Source organism: Ammospiza nelsoni, chromosome 13, assembly GCF_027579445.1.
Source record: "Ammospiza nelsoni isolate bAmmNel1 chromosome 13, bAmmNel1.pri, whole genome shotgun sequence".
NCBI lineage: Eukaryota > Metazoa > Chordata > Aves > Passeriformes > Passerellidae > Ammospiza > Ammospiza nelsoni.
The window spans coordinates 20,840,862-20,858,742 of record NC_080645.1 but is presented as its reverse complement, the minus strand read 5'-3'; the positions used below and the strand labels follow the sequence as shown (position 1 = coordinate 20,858,742).

The 17,881-nt window shown below is 63.3% G+C and overlaps 2 protein-coding genes across 2 annotated transcripts in view; one reads left to right on the top strand and one right to left on the bottom strand.

Annotated features, from left to right (window-relative positions):
• PIEZO1 (piezo type mechanosensitive ion channel component 1) overlaps nucleotides 1-13,491 on the top strand; it is a 25,058-nt gene extending 11,567 nt beyond the window's left edge. The window contains exons 14-50 of the mRNA XM_059481478.1: nucleotides 74-252; nucleotides 326-474; nucleotides 626-805; nucleotides 900-988; nucleotides 1,610-1,767; nucleotides 1,839-2,015; nucleotides 2,106-2,231; nucleotides 2,477-2,677; nucleotides 2,759-2,963; nucleotides 3,041-3,145; nucleotides 3,759-3,912; nucleotides 4,464-4,707; nucleotides 5,179-5,275; nucleotides 5,363-5,531; nucleotides 5,606-5,695; nucleotides 5,803-5,882; nucleotides 6,074-6,145; nucleotides 6,820-6,917; nucleotides 6,999-7,089; nucleotides 7,484-7,656; nucleotides 7,735-7,856; nucleotides 7,943-8,074; nucleotides 8,152-8,410; nucleotides 8,488-8,676; nucleotides 8,876-9,149; nucleotides 9,277-9,379; nucleotides 9,469-9,616; nucleotides 9,705-9,919; nucleotides 10,042-10,200; nucleotides 10,278-10,425; nucleotides 10,532-10,720; nucleotides 10,808-10,900; nucleotides 11,003-11,175; nucleotides 11,252-11,374; nucleotides 11,458-11,537; nucleotides 11,781-11,976; nucleotides 12,656-13,491. Coding sequence (XP_059337461.1) covers nucleotides 74-252; nucleotides 326-474; nucleotides 626-805; nucleotides 900-988; nucleotides 1,610-1,767; nucleotides 1,839-2,015; nucleotides 2,106-2,231; nucleotides 2,477-2,677; nucleotides 2,759-2,963; nucleotides 3,041-3,145; nucleotides 3,759-3,912; nucleotides 4,464-4,707; nucleotides 5,179-5,275; nucleotides 5,363-5,531; nucleotides 5,606-5,695; nucleotides 5,803-5,882; nucleotides 6,074-6,145; nucleotides 6,820-6,917; nucleotides 6,999-7,089; nucleotides 7,484-7,656; nucleotides 7,735-7,856; nucleotides 7,943-8,074; nucleotides 8,152-8,410; nucleotides 8,488-8,676; nucleotides 8,876-9,149; nucleotides 9,277-9,379; nucleotides 9,469-9,616; nucleotides 9,705-9,919; nucleotides 10,042-10,200; nucleotides 10,278-10,425; nucleotides 10,532-10,720; nucleotides 10,808-10,900; nucleotides 11,003-11,175; nucleotides 11,252-11,374; nucleotides 11,458-11,537; nucleotides 11,781-11,976; nucleotides 12,656-12,905 — 5,690 coding nt within the window. The 3' untranslated portion in view covers nucleotides 12,906-13,491. The remainder of the gene's footprint in view (nucleotides 1-73; nucleotides 253-325; nucleotides 475-625; nucleotides 806-899; nucleotides 989-1,609; nucleotides 1,768-1,838; nucleotides 2,016-2,105; nucleotides 2,232-2,476; nucleotides 2,678-2,758; nucleotides 2,964-3,040; nucleotides 3,146-3,758; nucleotides 3,913-4,463; nucleotides 4,708-5,178; nucleotides 5,276-5,362; nucleotides 5,532-5,605; nucleotides 5,696-5,802; nucleotides 5,883-6,073; nucleotides 6,146-6,819; nucleotides 6,918-6,998; nucleotides 7,090-7,483; nucleotides 7,657-7,734; nucleotides 7,857-7,942; nucleotides 8,075-8,151; nucleotides 8,411-8,487; nucleotides 8,677-8,875; nucleotides 9,150-9,276; nucleotides 9,380-9,468; nucleotides 9,617-9,704; nucleotides 9,920-10,041; nucleotides 10,201-10,277; nucleotides 10,426-10,531; nucleotides 10,721-10,807; nucleotides 10,901-11,002; nucleotides 11,176-11,251; nucleotides 11,375-11,457; nucleotides 11,538-11,780; nucleotides 11,977-12,655) is intronic.
• Nucleotides 13,438-17,881, bottom strand: CTU2 (cytosolic thiouridylase subunit 2). Its single transcript, XM_059481479.1, has 15 exons — nucleotides 17,585-17,881; nucleotides 17,136-17,210; nucleotides 16,418-16,496; nucleotides 16,279-16,338; nucleotides 16,124-16,184; nucleotides 15,511-15,620; nucleotides 15,161-15,429; nucleotides 14,948-15,083; nucleotides 14,717-14,848; nucleotides 14,530-14,621; nucleotides 14,362-14,453; nucleotides 14,166-14,217; nucleotides 14,000-14,066; nucleotides 13,868-13,926; nucleotides 13,438-13,776 (listed from the first exon to the last, which is right to left on the bottom strand). Exons 1-15 carry the CDS (start codon nucleotides 17,662-17,664, stop codon nucleotides 13,728-13,730), a joined length of 1,413 nt encoding a protein of 470 aa, XP_059337462.1. The 5' UTR covers nucleotides 17,665-17,881; the 3' UTR covers nucleotides 13,438-13,727.

Genomic DNA, 17,881 nt, shown 5'->3' with positions numbered 1-17,881 from the left:
CCTGGCGTCGCTGTGCCTGTGGGGGGACCCCGGTGTCCCTGCCCAGCTCCTGCAGCCCCTGTGTGCCCCACAGAAGCCAGCCAGATGCGGGACGTGCTGCAGAAGCTGGGCGAGGTGCTGAGGGATTTCTTTGCCAAGTTCTGGATCTGCGTCTGCGCCGTGCAGTTCATCGTAGTGACCTTCGCCGGCCGCCTCGTCCTCTACAAGATCGTCTACATGCTCCTCCTGCTCCTGTGCCTCATGCTGTTCCAGGTGGAGGGGCTGGGCACCCCTGGGGACCTGTGCCACGCCCGGGGTGGCCCTGCTGATGTCCCTGTCCCCGCAGGTGTACTACAGCCTGTGGCGCAAGGTGCTCAAGGGCTTTTGGTGGCTGGTGGTGGCCTACACCATGCTGGTGCTCATCGCCACCTACACATACCAGTTTGAGGACTTCCCCATGTACTGGAGGAACATTACAGGGCTCAACGATGACCAGTGAGTGTCCCCTACTCGCTGGGCATGGGCAAGGGCTGGGGAAACCAAGGCACGGAGCAGGTTGGGGTTGATCCCTGGTGTGGGTCAACCTTGGTGCCTGGTTGGGGTGGGATGGATGGGACCCCGTGCTGACCCTCCTGTCCCCACCCAGGCTGAGCGACATGGGCCTGCAGCAGTTCAGCGTCTCCAAGCTCTTCTCCAGCATCCTCATGATGGGTTTCTTCCTGCTGGCCTGCATCCTGCAGCTCCACTACTTCCACGAGCCCTTCATGCAGATCACCGACCTGCAGCACATCCGGCCCCCCTCTCTGGCCTCCTCCTACATCCACAGGTAGGGGCTGGTGCTGAGTGACCCCCCTGCACCCTGAGCCCCCTGTCCCTGCTCTGTGACCCCCCCCATCCCTGCTCTGACCCCCTCCCCACAGGTCTGAGGAGCTGCACGGGAGCCGCCTGCTGCGGGACGCAGCTGCTTCTGAGACCACCCACTCCCGAGACTCAGACACGGCATCCCTGGGTATGGGGATGGGCACGGGCTGGGAGGGGGGTCCTGCAAGCCAGGAGGGACCTGGGAGGGCAGGGAGATGGATTTGGGTTGATATCTGGGTGGGGAGATGGACTTGGGTTGATGTCTGGGCAGGGAGGTGGATTTGGGTTGATATCTGGGTGGGGAGATGGACTTGGGTTGATATCTGGGCAAGGAGATGGATTTGGGTTGATGTCTGGGTAAGGAGGTGGATTTGGGTTGATATCCAAGTGTGGGAGGGTGTGGAGATGGACTGGGGCATCCTCCAAGCCTGGAAGAGCCTTTCAGGGTATGGATTGGGGTGTCCTTCAAGTCTGGGATGGTGTGGAGATGGTCTGGGATGTTCTCTGAGCCAGGAATGGGCTGGGAGGGCATGAGGGTGGGTTTGGGTGTCCTGAAAGCCAGGGTAGGACCAGGGTAGTGCAAGGATTTATTGGGGTCTCCTCCAAGTCTGGAGGGATGCAGGGATGGGTGGGGATGCAGGGATGGATTGGGGTGTTCTCCAGGGCTGGGGTGCTGTGGGAATGGACTGGGGAGGACACAGGGGAGGGGTTGGGTGTCCTCAGAGCCAGCAAGGCTGTGGGGGTGTCCATGAGGGTCCACGTCCCACAGTGTCCAACAAATGGGGGCTGGTGCTGGAGCGCCTGGTGGTGCTGGGCCGCACCTTCTCGGACAAGATGACACGGAGCGAGGTGTTCGTGAGGCGCCTGCTGGAGCTCCACGTCCTCAAGCTGGTGGCTGTCTACGCTGTCTGGGTGGCCCTGGAGGAGGTACCCCTGAGGGTGCAGGGTTGGGGGGCTCTGCTGGGCTCCCCACGGTGCTGACACAGCCTCTGCCCCAGGTCTCGGTGATGAACTTCTTGCTGGTGCTGCTGTGGACCCTGGCCGTGCCCTACTGCCGCTTCCGCCACATGGCCTCGTGCCTCTCCACCGTCTGGACCTGCATCATCATCGTCTGCAAGATGCTCTACCAGCTGGAGGTCGTGGACCCCCACGAGTACTTCAGCAACTGCACCCAGGTGTGCCCAGCGGGGCCGGTTCTTGGGGGGCTCCCTGGCTGGATGGGGGGGCTGAGGGCGCTGACCATCCCCCGGTGCTCCCCTCTGCAGCCCCTGCCCAACGGCACCAACCTGACCCCAGAGGAGCTGAGCAACTCCACGCTGTACCGCGGCCCCGTGGACCCCGCCAACTGGTTCGGCATCCGCAAGGGCTTCCCCAACTGGGGATACGTCAAGGTGGGCACGGGGACACGCTGGGGATCGCCTGGAGGGGCTTCTTGGTGTCACAGCGTGGTCCTGAGCATCTCTTCTGAGAACCTGGGGAGATGCTCTTTTTGGGAACCACCTGGAGGGGATTCTTGGCTTCACACCATGGTTCTGAGGTGTCTTCCAAGAACCTGGGGAGATGTTCTGTATGAGGACCGCCCTGTGGGGGGATTGCTGGTGTCACCCCGTGGTCCTGAGCGTGGCCTGTTCCCCAGAACCACCTGCAGGTGCTGCTGCTGCTGGTGTTCGAGGCCGTGGTGTACCGGCGCCAGCAGTACCACCGCAAGCAGCACCAGCTGGTGGCCCCCGTCACCGAGACCGTGTTTGAGGACATCTCCCGCGAGCACCTCGACCTCAGCCTCGCCAACTGCGCCAAATACTTCATCAACTACTTCTACTACAAGTTTGGCTTGGAGGTGGGGGCACCCCTTGTGTGGATTGGGGTCCCGGCGCTCACAGCACCCCATTGCTGAGCCCTGCACCCCCTGCGCCCCCAGATCTGCTTCCTGATGATAGTGAACGTGATCGGGCAGCGGATGAACTTCCTGGTGATCCTGCACGGCTGCTGGCTCGTGGTGATGCTGACGCGGCGGCGGCGCGCGGCCATCGCCCGCCTCTGGCCCAAGTACTGCCTCTTCCTCGTCATCTTCTTCCTCTACCAGTACCTGCTGTGCCTGGGCATGCCGCCCGCCCTCTGCATAGGTGAGGGGCACCCTGCCTGTCTGTGGGAAGGGGCTGCAGGAGAGGCCTGGCACTGATGGTGCCCCCTGCCCCCCCAGACTATCCGTGGCGCTGGAGCCGTGCCATTCCCCTCAACTCGGCCCTCGTCAAGTGGCTCTACCTGCCCGACTTCTTCCAGGCTCCCAAATCCACCAACCTCATCAGTGAGTAGCCCCCTGCCCATGGGGTGCCCCCTACTCCAGCCCCTGGCAGTCCCTGCTTATGGGGTGGCACAGCCCACGGCAGCCCCCTGGCCCCCCTGCTCCGGCCCCTGGCACCTCTGTGCCCGTGGGGTGCCCTGTCCCCCTACTCCACCCCCTGTCCCAGCCTCTGGGACCTCCCCAGCCATCCTTTGGGTCCAGGAAGGAGGAAGGACAGACAGGAGGGGTGGAGGAGCTTTAAGAGCCCCACTCTTTTGGAGGTAGAATTTAAATCACACACCCCGCTGGAGAAGGAGTCATGGCAAACCCCACCTTTTTTGGGGGGACCTTAATTGTTTTGTTATGCCACCCCTTTTTGGGGTCCTTAATTGTTATCCCAGCCCTTTTTGGGGTCCTTAATTGTTATCCCACCCCTTTTTGGGAAAAGAAGGGACCTGGAGGGATCCACCCTTGGTTAAAGAGGAGGTGGGGCTAGGGAAAGCTGCACCTGCCTGGAGGGAATGAACAGCTCCCCATGCTGGGCAGGAGGGGGGTGCCCCACGCCTGGGGGAAGGGTTTGCGGGGTGGTATCAGCATTTAGGGGGGCTGTGGCCCGGGCTGAGCCCTGTTTCCCCAGATGATTTCCTGCTGCTGCTGTGCGCCGCCCAGCAGTGGCGCGTCTTCGAGGCCGAGCGCTCCGAGCCGTGGCTGCGGGCGGCCGGGAGCAATTCTGACCGGCTGGACCGCGAGAAGGACCACCACAACCCCACCCCAAACTTCATCTACTGCAAGTGGGTGTCCCCAGCACCGCACCCCCACCGGGGCTGGGCTGCGGGAACGGGATCCCCGCTGTGGGCACTGAATGGGGGGCTCCTCTGGGATGGGACCCCTTGGGGTGTGGGCACAATGGGATCCCAGCCTTGGAATTCCAACCTTGGGATGCCAGACTTTGGGGTATGGATGGGCTTCCCCCCTGGGATGGAACCCTTTGGGGTAGGGACAAGATGAGATCCCACCTTAGGGTGGCAAGTCTCCTGGGATGGGACCCCTTGGGGTGTGGGTGGGATGGGACCTGCTGGGCTGGGATCCTCTAGAATGGGATTGGAACCCTTTTGGGCCAGGGTTCCTTTGGACCTGACTCCCCTGATGGCTGGAGCAGGGATACTCTGAGCCTCTTCTAGAAGGAGATGAGGTGGTCCAGAATACCCCCGGTGCTGGACCCTCACAGGCTTTGTGCCATAAACTGGGACAAAACCCTTTGTCCCCCATGATAGGACTGGTGGGGGGCACTGGGACTGTGTCGGGAAGGGACAAGGCCTTGCTCCGACCAATGCATCCACAGGTCCTACCTGGACATGGTGAAGGTGGTGGTGTTCCACTACCTCTTCTGGGTGGTCCTGGTGGTGGTTTTCATCACCGGCACCACCCGCATCAGCCTCTTTGGGCTGGGCTACGTGCTGGCCTGCTTCTACCTGCTGCTCTCGGGCACCGCCATGCTGCGCAAGTCGGCCCGCGCCCGCCTGGCGCTCTGGGACTGCCTCATCCTCTACAACATCGCCGTCATCATCTCCAAAAACATGCTCTCGGTGCGTGCTGAGCCCCCACGGGCTCCTCCTCGGGTCACCCTGTGTTGTACATCAAAGGGGAGACAATGATGCATCTGACTCCGTTGATATCAGAAGGCTGATTAATTGCATTATTATACTGTACCATATACATTTCATCTAAGCTGAATCTGCCAAGCACTCACTCTGCTCACACTGCCCAGAATCTCGTGACTGTCACCACACACACACACCTGGCCCAGACAGGCCAAGGAAACAAAACATCCTCACTTTGGATAAACAATCTCCATATTGCATTCTGCTTTGGCACAACACAGGCACAGCAAGTGATGAGAATTGTGTTTGCCCTTTCTCTGAGGTTCAGAGGATGTGAATCTCAGAAATCCTTGGGAAGAATTGTGCCTTGCTTTTCTCTGTGAAGAGAAATGTGGCAGCAGCCCTGGCTGTCCCCTGGGGTGGTGACAGAGCCGTGTGTGCCCTCTCTGCCCGCAGCTCCTGTCCTGTGTCTTCGTGCAGCAAATGCAGAGCAGGTTCTGCTGGGTGATCCAGCTCTTCAGCCTCGTCTGCACCGTCAAGGGCTACTACAACCGTGAGTTTCTGCTCTGGGCGAGATCTGGGGGGCGTGGGGCTGCAGGCTTGGGCTGCTGCCTGACCCGCCTGCTCCTCTGCCTGCCAGCCAAGGCGATGCACAAGGACCACGACTGCACGCTGCCCATCGAGGAGGCCGGCATCATGTGGGACAGCATCTGCTTCTTCTTCCTCCTGCTCCAGCGCCGCGTCTTCCTCAGCTCCTACTACCTGCACGTCATGTGGGACCTGCGAGCCACTGCCCTGCAGGCTTCCAGGTGGGATTGGGGTCCTGGAGGGTCCTCATGGGTTTGGGGGGCCCCCCTGACCCTCTGCTGTCCCTGTCCCCCAGGGGTGTGGCACTGTTCAAGGCCAGCATCATGAAGAGCCTGCGCTCGCACCAGCAGGCCGAGAAGAAGTCTCTGGACCAGCTGAAGCGGCAGTGAGTGGGTTTGGGGGGCACTGGGACCCCTCTCCCTGCACCTTGGGACCCCCCTGAGTATGGGGTGCCCCTTGGGGAGCGGGCTCTGCAGCACCCTGTGCCCCCAGGATGGAGCGGATCCGAACCAAGCAGCAGAAGTACCACCAGGAGCAGGCTGTCAGCGCGGAGCAGGAAGGGGACAAAGCAGGTGAGAGCCGGGGGGTCCCTCCCGTGTCCCCAACCCTCTCTGGACATACGGGTGGCACTGTGACCCTTTGCTGACGCCCATCGTGGTGGAGCCCTGTGGAGTCCCCCTGGGCAGGGTGGGTGCCCTGAGTGGGTGCCCTGAGCAGGGAGGGCCCCTCTCAGCCCCTCTCAGCCCCCTTTGCCATCCCACAGCTCCTGGTGGCCCGGCAGACCCGTCCCGGCAGAGGGAGCGCTGGTGGCGGCCATGGTTAGACCATGCTACAGGTACAGCCCCAGCACGGGGCCATGACAGGGCTCAGCCCTCGAGAGGTCCCTCCGTGGGACCACTAACACCTGCGGGGACACCGCACTGACACCTGCGGGGACACTGCAGGGACACTGCACTGACACCTGCAGGGACACTGCACTGACACCTGCAGGGACACTGCACTGACACCTGCAGGGACCCTGCACTAACACCTGCGGGGACACTGCAGGGACACTGCACTGACACCTGCGGGGACACCGCAGGGACACTGCACTGACACCTGCAGGGACACTGCAGGGACACCTGCAGGGACACTGCAGGGACACTGCACTGACACCTGCAGGGACACTGCACTGACACCTGCAGGGACACTGCTCAGCCAGGGGGACACCCCGCGTGTCCCCTGTCCCCAGGCTCAGCCTCAGAGCACTAACCACAGCTTCTCTGCTCCCCAGCACTCACGGGGTGTTGGGCTGGGGGTGCCAGGCTGGGTTTGGGGTCACTGACGTCGGTCACCTCTGAATGCTGGCGCCACTTTGGGGACGTGGCAGTTGAGTCGTTGGGTTTGATGTCCCCCATGGGTGTCCTCGGTGCCAGGCAGCACCCTGGGAGATGGCAGCGGGGACAGCCTGGAGTGTGGCACCCCTGCCATGGCCCTGGCTGTGCTGTGACGCCCTGTGCCCCCCGGCAGTGCTGAATTCTGGGGACTACTTTCTCTTTGAGTCGGACAGCGAGGAGGAGGAGGAGGTGCAGGAGGAGCCACAGTCGGGGAGGCCGAGCGCCTTCCAGGTGAGCAGGGCTGGGGGACTGCAGAGCAGCCCGAGGGCTGGCAGTGTCCCCAGGCTGCTGATGGCCCCTGTCCCCCTCCAGCTGGCCTACCAGGCCTGGGTGACCAACCCCAACGCGGTGCTGAGGCAGCAGCAGCAGCCTGAGCAGCCAACGGGCACTGAGAGCCCTACAGGTGGGTGTGACACCCCAAAATGGGGCTGGGGGGCAGGAGGGGACACAGCCCTGCCTGATGCCCGCTGTGTGCCCTGGCAGGGCACTCCCAGCATGTGTGAGGGCTCTCTGGTGGCACAGTGGGGTTTGGCACAGGCTGTGCAGCTTCTTCGGTGCCCACCCTGGTTGTTCAGGTGGATGTGGGGGGACAGGGGATGGGAGAGCCCCAGAAATGATGTTCATCATTTGGTGCGGGGCATGATGAGGTGCAAGGAGAGGGGTGGAGGCTGCCCAGGGGGCTGAAGGCTGGGAGGAAGAGAACGTGGAAAGAGCTGGTAGGTGGGCAGCAGGACTGCAGCACTGGGGGTGCTGAGGAGGTCTGGGGTGACCCTCGTGCCCTCTCCTTGCCCTGGCAGAGCGCAGCACAGCCCTGCAGCGGGCAGTGAACACGCTGAAGTTCCTGTGGCTGCTGTGCGAGGCCCTGATGGACGGGCTGGCCCAGTGGCTGGACACACAGACGCGGGAGCACACGGACATGTCCCGGGTGCTGTGCCTCGAGAGGTTTGTCATGGCAGAGCGGCTGGCCAGGGTGAGCCCGGGGGGACACCGGGGCACGGCGTGGGGGTGGCAGCCCACGGGGGTGGCACTGACGTCCTGCCTGCCACAGGGAGAGGAGATAAACGAGGAGGAGTTCGCCAATGAGCTGTACGACCTGCCGCCAGAGGAGCTCCTGCGGGAGCCCAGCCCGCCCACCTCCCTGGCTGCAGCGTCCCTCCTCCGCGCTTCCAGGCAGGTGCATAGATACCCTGAGGGACCCTGGCAGTGCCACAGGCAAGGCAGGGGGCTCACCCCTGTCCCTCTGTCATCCCCAACAGGTACGTGAGAGCTGCCCCTTCTTCTGGCAGCCAGGAGCAGGAGATCAGCGTGGAGGACGGGGCTGATGCCCAGCAGTTCCTGACCGTTCCCCAGCAGCGCAAGCGGACTGCCAGTGAGCTCCTCAGGAGCAGGTGGACAGGGGGACATGGGGACAGCAGGATGGGGCGGGGGGCAGCAGGGGGGCTCACCCCAGCCTTGCATCCTGCAGGAGGTTGTGTGTCGCTGAGCTGGATGAGTCACAACGGTTCTACCAGTCCCACAACCGGTTCCTGAAGCTGCTGCTGGCCGGGTACCGCTTCGGGACCGGCCGCTCCGAGCTGCTCTGTTACTTCACCATCGTCCTCAACAACATGGTCACTGGCTCTGTCATCTCCCTCTTCCTGCCCATCCTCGTCTTCCTCTGGGCCATGCTTTCCAACCCCCGGCCCACCAAGCGCTTCTGGGTGACCGCCATCATCTTCACCGAGGTGGGCAGGGGGTGGCCAGTGAAGGGACGGTGCCACCCGGCCCCCGCTGCCGCCCACTGACCCCAGCATCCCCACAGATGACGGTGGTGGTGAAATACCTCTTCCAGTTTGGCTTCTTCCCCTGGAATGGCTACATCACCCTGCTGCGCAACGAGGGCAAGCCCTTCTTCCCACCGCGCATCATTGGCTTGGAGAAGTCCATCTACTACATCCAGTATGACCTCCTGCAGCTCCTGGCCCTCTTCTTCCATCGTTCCCTGCTGCTGGTGAGCCCTGGGCCGTGGGTGGGCACTTGGGGGGAGCTGGAGCTGCTCCTGGGGGCTCCAGGCAGAACCCAGCAGGTGCTGGGTGGCTCTGCCGTGGTTTCCCACCAGTGCTGGTGGGAGTTGATGCTGCAGGATGATCCTGGGAGTGAGGTGTGTGAGGCGGGGGGGCAGCAGGACCCCTGACCGTGTCCCTCTGCAGTCCTATGGGCTGTGGGACCAGGAGAAGATGACGGACGAGAAGCGGCGGAGCGTGGAAGGGGAGGAGAAGCCGGAGGAAGCCGTGTCCCCACCATCAGCAGTGGCTGAGGAAGGGCTGGAGGCCCCAGCCCAGCCAGGAGCACTGGGAGCAGCCACGGGGCTGGAGCTGGAGCCAGAGGATGAGTCTGTGGAGCAGGAAGAGGAGAGTGAGGCCACGCAGCTCCGCTTCAGGAAGAAGCAGGGGAGGAAGACAACGGAGGTGGTTCTGGTGGAAGGTGAGCACTAGTTCCCAACCCTCATGTCCTGCTGAGTAGCAAAGCTGCCACCCCCAGGGTGCTGGGGTCGGGCAGGATGTGGCTGTGCAGGACCCTGGCTGTCACCCACGCTGTGCCTCACTTCAAGGGGACGAGGAGGAGGAGGAAGAGGAGGAGGAGTCAGAAGAGAGCCACGCTCACAGGAAGCTGAGGGCATTTGGCTTGCAGGTCAAGGGCTTCTTCCTCACCATGTGAGTTGTGGGGGTGTTGGTTGGGGTGGGGGCTGTGGGGTGCAGTCCCTGTCACCTGTCCCCTGTTCCCTGTGTCCCCATCCCTGCAGGGCACGCGACATATACCAGCCAGTGTGCAAGTTCTTTCGGGACATCGTGGACACGCAGAGCCGTGCGGCCACCGACGTCTACGCCTACATGTTCCTGGCCGACGTGGTCGGCTTCATCATCATCATCTTCGGCTTCTGGGCCTTTGGGGTGAGCGGGGAGTCCCACAGGGCCCTGCCTGTCCTGCCTCCACCACGGGGTGAGGCTGGGCCGGGTCCTGACCTCTCCTGCCCCCCAGAAATACACGGCGGCCGCCGACATCACCTCCTCGCTGTTGGAAAACCAAGTGCCAGAGGCTTTCCTGTTCATGCTGCTCTTCCAGTTCACCACCATGGTCATCGACCGCGCGCTCTACCTCCGCAAGAGCGTGCTGGGCAAGCTCGTCTTCCAGGTCATCCTGGTCATCGGCATCCACATCTGGATGTTCTTCATCCTGCCCTACGTCACCCAAAGGCATGTCCCACAGGATTCCCTGCCGCGGCACGGCGTGGCCCTCGCGTGGCACCTTGGTGTCCCTCAGCCCACGTGGTGGCCCAGGCTGGTGGCTGAAGGGTGGTGCCACGTCCCTCCCGCAGGTTGTTCCGCCACAACACGGTGGCCCAGCTCTGGTACTTTGTGAAGTGCATCTACTTTGGACTGTCGGCCTACCAGATCCGCTGCGGCTACCCCACCCGCATCCTGGGCAACTTCTTCACCAAGAAATACAACTACCTCAACCTCTTCCTCTTCCAGGGGTAGGGCACGGGGCCGCAGGGAGCCCTGGGCACGCCGGGGGTGCCGTACCACTGCCCTGTCCCCGTGTCCCCCCCAGGTTCCGCCTCGTGCCCTTCCTGGTGGAGCTGCGTGCCGTCATGGACTGGGTGTGGACGGACACCACGCTGTCCCTGCCCGACTGGATGTGTGTGGAGGACATCTACGCCAACATCTTCATCATCAAGTGCAGCCGGGAGACTGAGAAGGTACAGCCCCTGTGCCAGGAAGGGTCCCTCACTAAACCCCTCCAGGGGCTTTCTTGGGGTCTCCCTGAGCCCGCCCTACACCGTGCACTGTCTCCCCCCACCCCAGAAATTCCCCCAGCCCAGGGGGCAGAAGAAGAAGAAGGTGGTGAAGTATGGCATGGGCGGCCTCATCATCCTCTTCCTGGTGGGCATCATCTGGTTCCCTCTGCTCTTCATGTCTCTGGTGCGCTCGGTGGTGGGCATCATCAACCACCCCATCGACGTCACCGTCACCCTCAAGCTGGGGGGGTACGAGGTGAGGATGTGGGGGTGGCTGTTGGGCTGCCCAGATGGGGCACCAGGGTGCCCTGCCTGGCTGATGTCCCCCTGTCCCCCTCCTCAGCCTCTGTTCAGCGCGAGCTCCCAGCAGCAATACATCAAGCCCTTCACCGACAAGGAGTACGAGGACCTCACCAAAGAGTTTGAGGGCAAGCTGGTAAATCCCCTCCTCACCCCAAAAAATCCCTGCTGGCTGCCCAGGGTGGGGGCTGGCAGAGCCCCCAGGGCAGGGGCTGAGCTCTGTCCCCCTCGGTGGCAGTTGGCCATGCAGTTCATCACCATCTACGACGTGGAGGACATCGTGACCGCCCGCATCGAGGGCAGCTCGGGCTCGCTGTGGAGCATCAGCCCCCCCAGCCGCGAGCAGATGCGGCTGGAGCTGCAGAACGGCTCCTCTGACATGACCCTGCACCTCAGCTGGACCTTGCAGAGGTACCTCGGGCACGGCCAGGGAGGAGCCAGCCCTGCCTGCGCCCCCGTGCCCGCACTGAGCCTCTGGTGCCCGCAGGGACCTGAGCAAGGGGGGCACGGTGGAGAACGCCTACGGCAAACACAGCACAGAGCTGGACCCCGGCACGCCCGAGCGCCTGCAGCTGGCCCAGATGCTGGATGGCACCAGGACTGAGCCCGTGTGAGTGTCCCCTGAGGGGGGTGGCTGGACCCCTGGGCTCGGTGGGACGGTGTAACCCCCCCTGTCACTCCGCTTTCTTGCAGGGCATTGCAAAACCTCTTCCCCAAATACATCCAGGCATCCACTGGCCTCGAAGCCGAACCCATCGAGGAGCTGCAGCCAGGTAGGTCCCAACATGTTTCCCACAAGAAAACCAGCACTGGGTGCCACCTCTCTCTCTGAAGACAGGGAGGACATGAGTCCCAGTGTGTCCCTCCCTAAGGCAGCAGCACTGGGAGCACACCTGGTGGTGCCAGCCCCTGTGGACAGTGAGGACGCGAGTCCTGCCGTGTCACTCCCACCCAAAAAATGTCCTCAAGAGCACAGCAGCCACTGTGCCCTGCCCTGACGGTGTCACCCTCTGCAGATGGTGAGGAGAACTTCCTGGACGTGGAGCTGCAGCTGAAACAGGAGCGCAGGGGCTCTGGCCCCGGTGAGCACTTTGTGGAGTGGTGGGTGCTGAGGCAGAAGGACGCGCCATCCAAGGTGGGCAGCATCCTCCCCATGGTCATCTTCAACGACAAAGTCAGCCCCCCCAGCCTGGGCTTCCTGGCTGGCTACGGGTACGTGGAGGGTGCCAGGGTGTGGGGGGATCTGGAGGCATTGGAATTAAATACCAGTATAGCCAGGTGGGACGTGCCTGGGCTCATCTGGCTCTCGCTGCTCGACCAAAGGGGCCAGGTGTGGTGGTTTCACCCCAGAGACACCTTTGGCTGGCTGGGTGTGTGGTGTTTCACCCCAGAGACACCTTTGGCTGGCTGGATATTGCAGCTGGGCACTTGGGACAAGTCCAGGCATGCAGGAGCTCAGGTTTACCTCTGCTGGAGAAGCTTTAAGGCGATGGTGAAGGAAAGGAGTCAGTTCTGCTGGAGGGTTTGGATCCAGAGCTTTATTCCTGGCCCACAGGCCTCTGAATTCAGCATCTCCTCCAACAGAACTTCCTAAACCACGTGGTTGTTCCTTTTAACCCTGGGGAGAGGGGCAGGGAAGGGGTAGGGATCCCACCAACCAGGTAAGGCGGGGGAAGTCTCAGGGGACAAATGACACCTGGATGGCCCAGCGTCCCCAGGGATGAGAGGCATCTTTTGAACTTGGCCAATCACTCGAAACCCTTTCTGGAATGCCAAGATTGACGGACAGCAGGGAGCGAGGGAGGGGAAGGGAGAGGTTATTGGCACACCTGGGGAAAGAACTGGGATGCCTGTGACACCGGTGTGACCCAGATGTGCCCCCCTCTGGCAGGATCATGGGGCTCTACGTGTCCGTGGTGCTGGTGATCGGCAAGTTCGTGCGGGACTTCTTCAGCGAGGTGTCGCACTCCATCATGTTCGAGGAGCTGCCCTACGTGGATCGCATCCTGAAGCTGTGCCAGGACATCTTCCTGGTGCGCGAGACGGGCGAGCTGGAGCTGGAGGAGGAGCTCTACGCCAAGCTCATCTTCCTCTACCGCTCGCCCGAGACCATGATCAAGTGGACGCGGGAGAAGGAATAAGGGGGGAAGGGGCTGCAGCCCCCTCCCCGGGCAGGGACATCACCGCCAGTGCCTTAAGCAGCCCCCCAGGCTGGGGCTGCATCCCGGCCCGGGAGGCACTGGGATCTGGGGTTCTGGGCGCTCCCTTTTTCTGGATGTTTTTCTTACATTGCTTTGAAGCCGTCCGACGTGCACAGACCGCGTTGTGCCTTCCCGGGGAGGGGGGACAGGAGGTGCCAGCCCCACCCCGCCCATTGGGCACCCCTGGCTGCCAGGTGGGGATGGGGGGGTCAAGAGCCAGCCCGTGCCACCCCCACCCCGCCCATTGGGCACCCCTGGCTGCCAGGTGGGGATGGGGGGGTCAAGAGCCAGCCCGTGCCCCCTCCCTGCCGGCCCCAGCCCTGCTCCAGAACCAGGCTGAACTCAAGCAATAGCCCCCCCCCCCCCCCCCCCCCCCGCCCCAGCTCCAGGATGGGGGTCCTGGGTTGTGGCCCCTCCACGTTTGAGGAGGTCTGGCAGCCCCAGTTGGACTTTAGACACTTGTGACTTTGGGTTTGTTTTTTTTTTAATAATTCAAATGTTTTATTTATACAGATACCGAATAAAACAAACTTGAGGCCTCCCTGGCTGGCAGGCAGCTGGGGCAAGGAGGTGGGAGGGACTGGGGACCTGCACCCCAACCAACCCCCAATAAATGGGGATGGGGGCTCTCCCTGCTCCTGGCTGGCACATAAATGGGGTATAAAAGCAGCAGAAGTGGGGTACAGAAGCAGCTGCCTGGCTGTCAGGAATGTAGCCCTGAGGAGTGGCAGTGGGATGTGTCCCCTGCTGTCCCCAACCCCTTCAGTTCTCACTAGACTCCTGGTTCTCCTGGTTCTGCTCCATCTCAGCTCTGCAGGGAACAGACACTGGCTGGACACAGCCTTGGGGGCTGAGCAGGTGGGGAGGAGCCCCCCAGCCCCAGGGACCCCCAGCCCCGGTACCTGCGGATCCTGCGCTGGCCCTCGGCGCGCATGTAGGGTGGCAGCGTGTCAAGGGGACCCTGCACGAGAGGGCTGTGAGCCTGGGGACCCCCACCACCCCCGAGGCCCACCCTCTGCACCCCAAAACCTCACCAGCTCCTTGAAGGTGAGGCGGCAGCTGTAGCACAGCAGGGGGATGTAGGCGGCTTTGCTCTCTACCCTGTGGGACAGGGATGGGGACAGGGACACTCAGCGGTGCCATCTTGGTGGCCTGGGGGTAGCTGTGGGATCCTGGAATGCCCCCAGCCCATGTGCTCACCCTGGTGCTGGTTCCTCCCAGATCAGCGTGGGCTCCAGAGCCAGCTCCTCCTCTGTAAGAGCCAGGGGGTCACCGAGGGGTGCATGGCTGCTCCCCAAATCCCCCCAGAGCCCTCCCCACTCACCCCCAATGGTGTCCAGGTCACCGAGGGGTGCATGGCTGCTCCCCAAATCCCCCCAGAGCCCTCCCCACTCACCCCCAATGGTGTCCAGGCCGCAGAGGCAGAGGAAGCAGCGCTGGGACTCACTGCTGGCCTTGGCTGGCTCCGAGCTCAGCTTCTCTCCAGTCCTGCGGCCAAAATGAGGGTTGTGCGTAGACCCCAATCCCTCCACACCCCCAGTTTCCCCCCATGGACCCTCCATACCTGTACACGGTGCTGATGGTGGAGGGGAACTCCTCCTGCAGCCCCAGCAGGAAGCGCTCAACCAGTTGGTGGATGCTGAGCTTCTCCCGGCGCTGAGGGAACAACAGGGAGGGCAGGGCAGCACTGAGGGTCCTGTCCCTGCCCTGGGGACACCCAGCGTGGGCTCCCCACCACGGGACACCCCTACCTTGGTGAAGAGGGGTGGCACAGTGACGGTGGGGACGCTGAAGAAGCGGTTGTAGAAGGCGATCTCCTTGGCCGTGTAGTCCCGCATGGGTCTCACCACCATCACGTCACCGTGGCGCTGGTCCGTGAAACCCTGTGGGTGCAGGGCTGCCAGGGGACTGTGCCACCACCAAGCCACATCCCCCATGGCATCGTGTTACCCCTGGGGTGTGGGTGGCTGTCCCCAGCTCACCGTGTCCACAGCGAGGTAGGCGCCGCGCCCCAGCGAGAGGTTGGTGAGGAGCTTGATGGCCACGCGTGTGAGGCTCTCGCCCATCATCACCTTGGCATAGCCCTTGTCCCGGGCTGTCTGCACGATCAGGTGGGTCCTGGGCACGAGGGGACAGCGGGTCAGAGCCACCCTGTGCCCAGCTGGCAGTGGTGCCAGGCAGGGTCAGTCCCTCACCGCAGCATCTCCAGCAGCTCCTCCCGCGCCGTCGCTGTTGTCGCAGCCTCGAAGCTGCGGAGCAGCTCCTGGGTTTGGGCAGCGTCTGGCAGGCAGGGGGTGGCTCCTGCTGGCCTGTCCGGGGTGCTGTGACCAGGCAGGGAGGTGCCACTGTCCCCATCCTGTCGTTGCTGCTGGATGAAGCTGTCCACAGCCTCCTTGTAGGAAGGGCCGGACGTGCCGGTGCACTCCGGCCCCGGCTGTAGGATGGATGGGGGCAGCTCCAGCGCCTGTGGGGCAGAGAGGGATACAGGGCAAGCTGTCCAGAAGTCTCCCCTCACCTCAGCAGCTGTCCCATGTCACCCCAATACCTCCTCCAGGTGGACCAGGTGGTACGGGAAGCCGGTGGCCTGCAGCAGGGTCTCCATCTGGGCCAGGGTCTGCTGCCGCTGCTCCGGGCTCTGCCTGCGCACGGCTCCCTCTGCAAGGAGGGGACACTGCCAGGGCTGCTGCCACACTGCCACATCCCTGGGACAGGGTGGCAGCTCCACAGCCCTGGCACAGTGCAGGGGACACTGGGCAGGGAGCAGGGAGTGGGGCTGGGAATGTGCAGGGGATGGGCAGCAGAACTGGGAATGGGACAGGAACAGGCAGTGAGCTGGGAACTGGCAGCAGGATAGAGCACTGGCAGTGGGGCAGGAACAGGTATGGGGCCAGAATGGGCAGGGAACAGGCACTGGGGCTGGGAACGGGGCAGGGAACAGGGAACGAGGCTGGAGCAGGAAATGGGGTTGGAATGGGCAGCTGGACAGGAGCAGGGATTGGGCAGTTGGACAGGAGTAAGGAATGGGGTTGGAATGGACAGTTGGACAGAGAGCAGGGGATAGGGTTGGAATGGACAGCTGGATGTGGAGCAGGGATTGGAGAGCTGGATGTAGAGCAGGGATGGGGTTGGAATGGGCAGTTGGACAGGGGCTCCCTCACCCTCAACGTAGACAAGTCCGGGGATGAAGCGGAGCCTCTTGGCCGCCTCCCGGCTGAGCCCCTACAGAAGAGTGGGGTGAGGAGTGGGGTCAGCTGTGGGGTGAGCTGTGGGGTGAGGGGGGACGAGCCGTGCACCCCTCCGAGTCCCCACTCACCTCCTGCACCTGCCTGACCATGGCACTGGAGGCCGGGCCCCCCGACACTGCCAGCAGCACCTGCGGGGACAGCAGGGACAGTCACCAGTCGTGGGGCCACCCCCGGGTCCCCTCTGTGGGTCCCCCTGCCTGTCAGTACCTTCTCTCCCGGGAAGATGACGCGGTTCTTGCCCAGCATGGCACGGAACTTGTGCACAAAGTACTCACGGAAGCAGCCACTGGGGGACACGGGGACATGGGGACTCCTGAGCCACAGCTGGGCCCATACCCCCAGACCCCACATCCCCAAAGTCCCACAGATGTCCCCCAGACCAGTGTCCCAAAGATCCAATGATCCCGATGAGCTACGTCCCCAAACGTTCCTGTCCCCCCTCCTATGCATCCTCAACACTCAACGTCCCCAAGCCTTGATGTTGTTTGGCCCTGCTGTCCCAGACACCCAATGTCCCCAAGCCCTGAAGTCCCAGAGATCTAACGTCCCCAACATCCCAATGCTCCAGACACAACGTCCCTGAGAACAAATGTCCCCAATCCCTGATGTCCCCAAGACACAAAGTTCCCAAGCCTCCATCCTCTGGAGACTCAAAGACCCCAATTTCTGATGTCCCCAATTTCTGATGTCCCCAAGCCCCAGTGTCCCCCAGCCCCATTGTCCCCAAGTCCCAATGTCCCCAAGTTCTAATGTCCTCAAGTCCCAATGTCCCCCAGCCCCAATGTCCCCGAGTTCTGATGTCCCCAAGTCCCGATGCCCCCAATTTCTGATCTCCCCAATTTCCAATGTCCCCAGCCCCAATGTTCCCAATTTCTGATATCCCAAATTTCTGCTGTCCCCAGCCCCGCCGCCCCCGGTCCCTCACCGGCAGAACGGGTCCCCGACGCGGATGACGAGCGCGGCCGTGCTCTGCCGGCACTTCATGCACGTTCGGGGCTGGCTGCGGGGACACGGCTGGTCACCGGGGACACCGGCACCGACCCCCGGGAGCGGTCCCGGTCCCCGGGCGGCACCAGGGATACCGGGATGTTACCGGGGGAAGCACCGAGAGATATCGGGGGTACACCGGGAGCGGGGGATCGGGGATGGCAATGGGGAGCACTGCAGGGATACCGGGGATGTTACCGGGGTTAACAGCAGAGGCAGCCCCGGGGGATTCCAGCGAGACACCGGGGACAGTACCGGGGGGACACCGGGGCGGTACCGGGGGGTGCTGGCGGGCACATCAGGGATGTACCGGGGATGCCCGGGGGAACACCGGGGAGTACCGGGAGCGGCCCCGCGGGTCCATCCGAGGCCGGACCGGACTCACACCTGTCTGCCGGTGCGCGGCGGCGCCGCGGCGGTTCCGCGTCCGCCCCGCAGCCGCCACCGCCACCCTCCACGTCGCACATGGCGGCGCCACTTGGTCCCGGTGTATCCCGGTTGGTCCCGGTAGGTCCCGGTGAGTCCCGGTGGGTCCTGCTCGGCCCGGGCCCCGCTCGGCCTGGTTCGGCTCCGCTCGGTCTCTTTCGGCTCTCACTCGGCTCCGCTTGGCTCCGCTCGGTCCCGTTCGGCTCCGCTCGGCCTGGTTCGGCTCTTCTCGCCTCGCACTCGGCTCGTCTCGGTCCC

Bases quoted from the DNA above. Each gene is read 5' to 3' on its own strand.
- CTU2 (XM_059481479.1), bottom strand. From the start codon at position 17,664: ATGTGCGACGTGGAGGGTGGCGGTGGCGGCTGCGGGGCGGACGCGGAA. The intron at 16,497-17,135 runs GTGAGGGACCGG...CGTGTCCCCCAG, and splicing joins GTCGGGGACCCGTTCTGCCG to TGGCTGCTTCCGTGAGTACT. The intron at 14,622-14,716 runs GTAGGGGTGTCC...TTGTTCCCTCAG, and splicing joins TGCCACCCCTCTTCACCAAG to CGCCGGGAGAAGCTCAGCAT.